Source organism: Petromyzon marinus, unplaced genomic scaffold, assembly GCF_048934315.1.
Source record: "Petromyzon marinus isolate PM22_M1 ecotype Great Lakes invasive population unplaced genomic scaffold, UKy_Petmar_22M1.pri1.0 PM_G_Scaffold_25, whole genome shotgun sequence".
Taxonomy (NCBI): Eukaryota; Metazoa; Chordata; class Hyperoartia; order Petromyzontiformes; family Petromyzontidae; genus Petromyzon; species Petromyzon marinus.
Genome location: NW_027422817.1, coordinates 611,142 through 615,964, shown reverse-complemented (window position 1 = coordinate 615,964; position 4,823 = coordinate 611,142). Strand labels below are relative to the sequence as shown.

Below are 4,823 nucleotides of genomic sequence, written 5' to 3'. Positions count from 1 at the left end.
TGTGTGTGTACACTGTGTGTGTACACTGTGTGTGTGTACACTGTGTATACAGTGTGTGTGTACACTGTGTGTGTACAGTGTGTACACTGTGTGTACACTGTTTGTGTACACTGTGTGTGTGTACACTGTGTATACCCTGTGTGTGTACACTAATTGTGCATACACTGTGTATACACTATGTGTGTACACTCTGTGTGTGTACACTGTGTGTATAGACTGTGTGTGTACACTGTATGTACAGTGTGTGTACACTGTGTGTACACTGTGTGTGTACACTGTGTGTGTACACTGTGGGTGTGTACACTGTGTGTGTACACTGTTTGTGTCCGCATCGAACCGAACCCCCGGCAAGACCGTCTACTTAATGACGAGAGAAATTCACACGAAATGTCCTTTTCAATGAAGTCTTCCAGATGTAAATTGATACAAGCTTTTAATGAAGAAATAACATCATCTAATTCAAAACACAACACAATTCAAAGATGTTTCATTTTAAAACTTCAAAAACGGAGCATGGGGCACTTGCGTGAATGCGTCCTTCGTGTGCAAATGTTGTGACTTTCCTGGCCTGAAGGCCGTCAATGTGTTGGACCCTTATTGGTGCCCAGCGTCTCAACAACAGCAGTGGGGTTTGCTTCAACCGATAGGTACGAACATCCAGACGTGAATCAGCAAGGAGCATTTCTAGTCCCAGTTAGACAAAATCTACGTGAACACGTAAGACAAAAGTACAATTCGTGTTGTAGAGAATGTGCCTCCTCCTATACGTGTAACTTTCAAGCGGTATGCCTTGTAACTGATGAATGATCCGAGCGTGCTCCCTATTTCAAAGACAATGAGTTGCTCCAGAGGCAGACGCTTCGTGAAACACAAAAGTACCCTTTGACCTGTATCACAAGAACAACGGGTCTCACCCGAGTTCTCTGTACAGGTTACTTCCAAACACACACACACTTTGTCCTAACATCACTTATTCAATGTTTGACCCTCAGACAAAATGTTACATGCACAATCAGACAAGTATTCATTCTAAATCATTGACGGGCATATTAGCAACATTGAATTACTGCAGCGAAATTGACTGCATCACGTTACATCGTATTAACAAGAAGTTATTTTACAAATATGCACCGTCTGCTTAACCGTGTATGTACAACGTACTATTGTTGCGTCATTCAAAACGAGTAGGCCGTTGCATGCTGGCGTCTGGGTCAAAATGAAGCAAATTTAAAACATTACCTACTAATAATAGATCACGGCGTTTCGATGGCAACACAAGCAATCGTCATCAGGTGGGACAAGCACAGCAGCAAGAAGAAGAAACTGCTGGAGTAGGCGCCTACTACTTCAGCAGTTTCTCTTGCTGTGGATATCCCACCTGATAACGATTGCTTGTGTTGTGATCTAAACGCCGCGGTCTGTTATGTTTCTACCCACGTGGTGACTTTACTGAAATAACTCAAGTGTGGATTCCTGCTGTCACGAAAGCTTCAAATCAAGATTGCCTACAAACTACACAACTGAGATGACGCATCAATCATCGCCTCCTACTGACAGGCTCTTGTCCACATGCAGACTGGTGCAGGGCCACCACCCTGTGCCACACAGGGGCATTTGCTACTTGGCGATGCTCTACGAGTGTTTCAGACGAGGTACGACACAAAACTCCGAGTTGCTGAGGCGATTAAGCAAGCACTGTGTAAATGCAATTATTATAACATAGTGAATGCTTGGGAGCTTATTGTCTCTCGCTCCTGGTTAAAGATCTACCCAACCCACAGGTCCACAAAGACTGGCCGCCCTTACTCTGCAGGTTGAACCTTGCAACTGAGTGTCCAACTTCACATTCTTGTCATTGAAGGCCTTTGACAAAGGTGCATCTATTGGAGCGACATCATCTCAAGCTTACACATCTACCGGGTCTCCACTTGACTTTGTATTGTCTCGGAGGAAGTCCACCCACACCTCCACTTCCACAAACTGCTGGGAGTTGCCTCGCTCTGCCTCACAGTCAGAATTCTCCTCCTGCTTCACGTTGCCTCCATCGATGTGAAGGTCCCATTTTGGAGTTGAATCTTCATCTTCACATTTTACCTTCACTTCTTCGCTCTTCACCATCACTTCTTCCCTCTTCACCATCACTTCTTCACATTTCATCATCACCTCTTCACATTTCACCTCGATACCTTTAAAAGTGTCCAAGCTAGGATTTTCCTCCGGTTCTTGTTTCATGAGGGATGGGCTCATTGCGGCACTTTGACTTTCACAAGCTGATTTCAGACTGCACTCCTTGTGGATCTTCTGATGCTTCTGTGTTCTCTGGTGTACTTGAAGATGTTGTTGCTGTGCAAACGCCATCCCGCAGGGAGTGCACCTGAAGGGTTTCTCTCCCGTGTGTGTTCTCTGGTGAATTACAAGAGGAGATGACTGTGCAAACGCCTTCCCACACACAGTGCACTTGAAGGGTTTCTCTCCCGTGTGTGTTCTCTGGTGTTCTTGAAGATGTGATGAAAGTGTAAACGCCTTCGCACACAGAGTGCACTTGAAGGGTTTCTCTCCCGTGTGACTTTTCTGGTGTCTTCTAACAACAGATGGCCGTGCAAATGCCTTGTTACACACACTGCACTTGAAGGGTTTCTCTCCCGTGTGTGTTCTCTGGTGTTCTTGAAGATGTGATGAAAGTGTAAACGCCTTCGCACACAGAGTGCACTTGAAGGGTTTCTCTCCCGTGTGACTTCTCTGGTGTCTTCTAACAACAGATGGCCGTGCAAATGCCTTGTTACACACACTGCACTTGAAGGGTTTCTCTCCAGTGTGAGTTCTCTGGTGTATTTTAAGAGCAGATGGGTATGAAAATGCCTTGTCACACACACTGCACTTGAAGGGTTTCTCTCCTGTGTGAGTTCTCTCGTGCCGTGTGAAATCTCCAGTACGATCCGTGCTGTATGCACACCGGTCGCATTGGAGCCTTGTCCTACCGAGCTGCGCTAAGTGCATTTGCTCCATCAGACCAATTCTGCGGAGGAAGCGTCAGAGGAAGCGTCAGCTGCAGACAGAAAAAAATAATATCCACACCATCTACACGTCAGTATCGATGCACAGAGGAATGCATATATAGTCACATGTGACTTACACGTCTATACTTATTCAGATATTCATGATGTAGTGAAAAAGTGTCCCAAATTCATCACACGGGCTGTGATGGCACACAATGAGAGGGCAAATGGTTATAAACATGCCTGGAAGCCCTCGTATTTGCAAAATGAATGTTAATTCAAAACTCCAAGCACACAATGTCGGCTGTCTGGTCACAAAAGGAATATTTATGAGAGCTAAATTCAGCTGACATAGCAAAGGGTGTTGAAAACAATACTATTTGTGTTATGCAGAAATGCATGAATTAATGTTCAATCGCAACTCAGATGTCCTTGAATGCTGGGATGAACAGTTCCGACTTCAGCTGCATGTGTGTGCTGTGTTCACATCCTGTTTCCATTCTTAGTAAGAGTTCCAGAGGAAAATAAAAATAAACTATTGTTTTGATATAACCTCCGTGTTCAATAGAGTTGATAGACTTCACTGCAAATACAAACTTGACACTGTCACACACTGGCGATGGCGTGTCTAGAATCATGCCTGGCCACCTTCATCTGCTCAGCATTAATGCTTCCTCACTACACCAAGTAATTAATCGAGGATCAATTAACATAGCCGAGGTTAGCTGGTGAGATGTTAACTACCTCACCGGATATACAGGAAGTCGTGGGTTCGATCCCGACCCTGACGCCTGCTGTATGTTTTGAGTTTTTGAGCGTTTCTCCGTTTAGCGTCTTTGACCGATAGACATTGACACACGTATTCTTGTTTCTTTCGGTAAAGTTACGTAGATAGAAAATAACATTAACAGATAATACAATTACATTAAATAAAGACCACTTGTGTTGCAATCAAAACGTGGGTTTTTTTTGCTTTATTTACAATTTTTTATGTTTGTTATGTTACTGTTATCTTATTTTCTATCTACATGACTTTACCGAAAGAACCAAGAATATTAATTCCTGCAGTCACCACAGTTTTAAGTCAAAACATTCACACACGTTGACAAAGCCTCACCTTGTGTTGTTGTGGGCAGGTTGCTTCTGATAACAAGAGCGGTATAGCAGCTCAAGCGCGCTTGGCCTGCTAACAAAAGAAAATAAAAACTGCGTTAATATTTACAATAAATCAAAGTTACAAAGTGGCGAGCCGGGTGAATACAAATTAAACTTAAGCGAGATAATTAAAGTAAATGCAATCAGGCGAGGGCAGGAGGCAAGGCCCCGCGTGGCTAGGCCCCGCGTTGTAAAGTTACAACCTGGACATCGATTCCCATGCTCGCTGCTACTCAACTGACATCCCTACGAGGGAGAGCGAGGCTCTACCTTGGTAAACAACAACAACCACCACCACCATCACAACCACCACCACAACAACCACAATCGCAATGAGAATTTCTCACCTCGGATTTCAGTGCAGGAAGCGATAGCTTCCTGTTACCTCGTGACGTCACGCGGCAGCAGGTGACGTGACGTCACTTCCTTGGCACGAGACATACTCCTCCCACAATGAGCTGCTCCGTAAATAAATAAATTAGAGGATGGATAAATTATGCTAATGTGATACCGTCCCATATGTCGTGGGTGCTGAACCCGTCGCAATAAACTCGCGACGGCTTTAACGGATACATTATGTTAATGAGCCGCCACTGGGCGTAGCTTTGCCCAAATAAGGATTGGCAATGGAACGATATCGGCAGTGACCCAAGCGGAGGTGACGTCATGTTC

The 4,823-nt window shown here is 44.6% G+C and overlaps 1 protein-coding gene across 1 annotated transcript; it reads right to left on the bottom strand.

Annotated features, from left to right (window-relative positions):
- Positions 1-921: 921 nt before the first annotated feature.
- LOC142913385 (uncharacterized) lies at positions 922-4,584 on the bottom strand. The gene is made up of 3 exons (XM_076060925.1): positions 4,499-4,584; positions 4,114-4,182; positions 922-3,016 (listed from the first exon to the last, which is right to left on the bottom strand). Exon 3 carries the CDS (start codon positions 3,004-3,006, stop codon positions 1,906-1,908), a length of 1,101 nt encoding a protein of 366 aa, XP_075917040.1. The 5' UTR covers positions 3,007-3,016; positions 4,114-4,182; positions 4,499-4,584; the 3' UTR covers positions 922-1,905.
- Between the last annotated feature and the right edge of the window lie 239 nt (positions 4,585-4,823).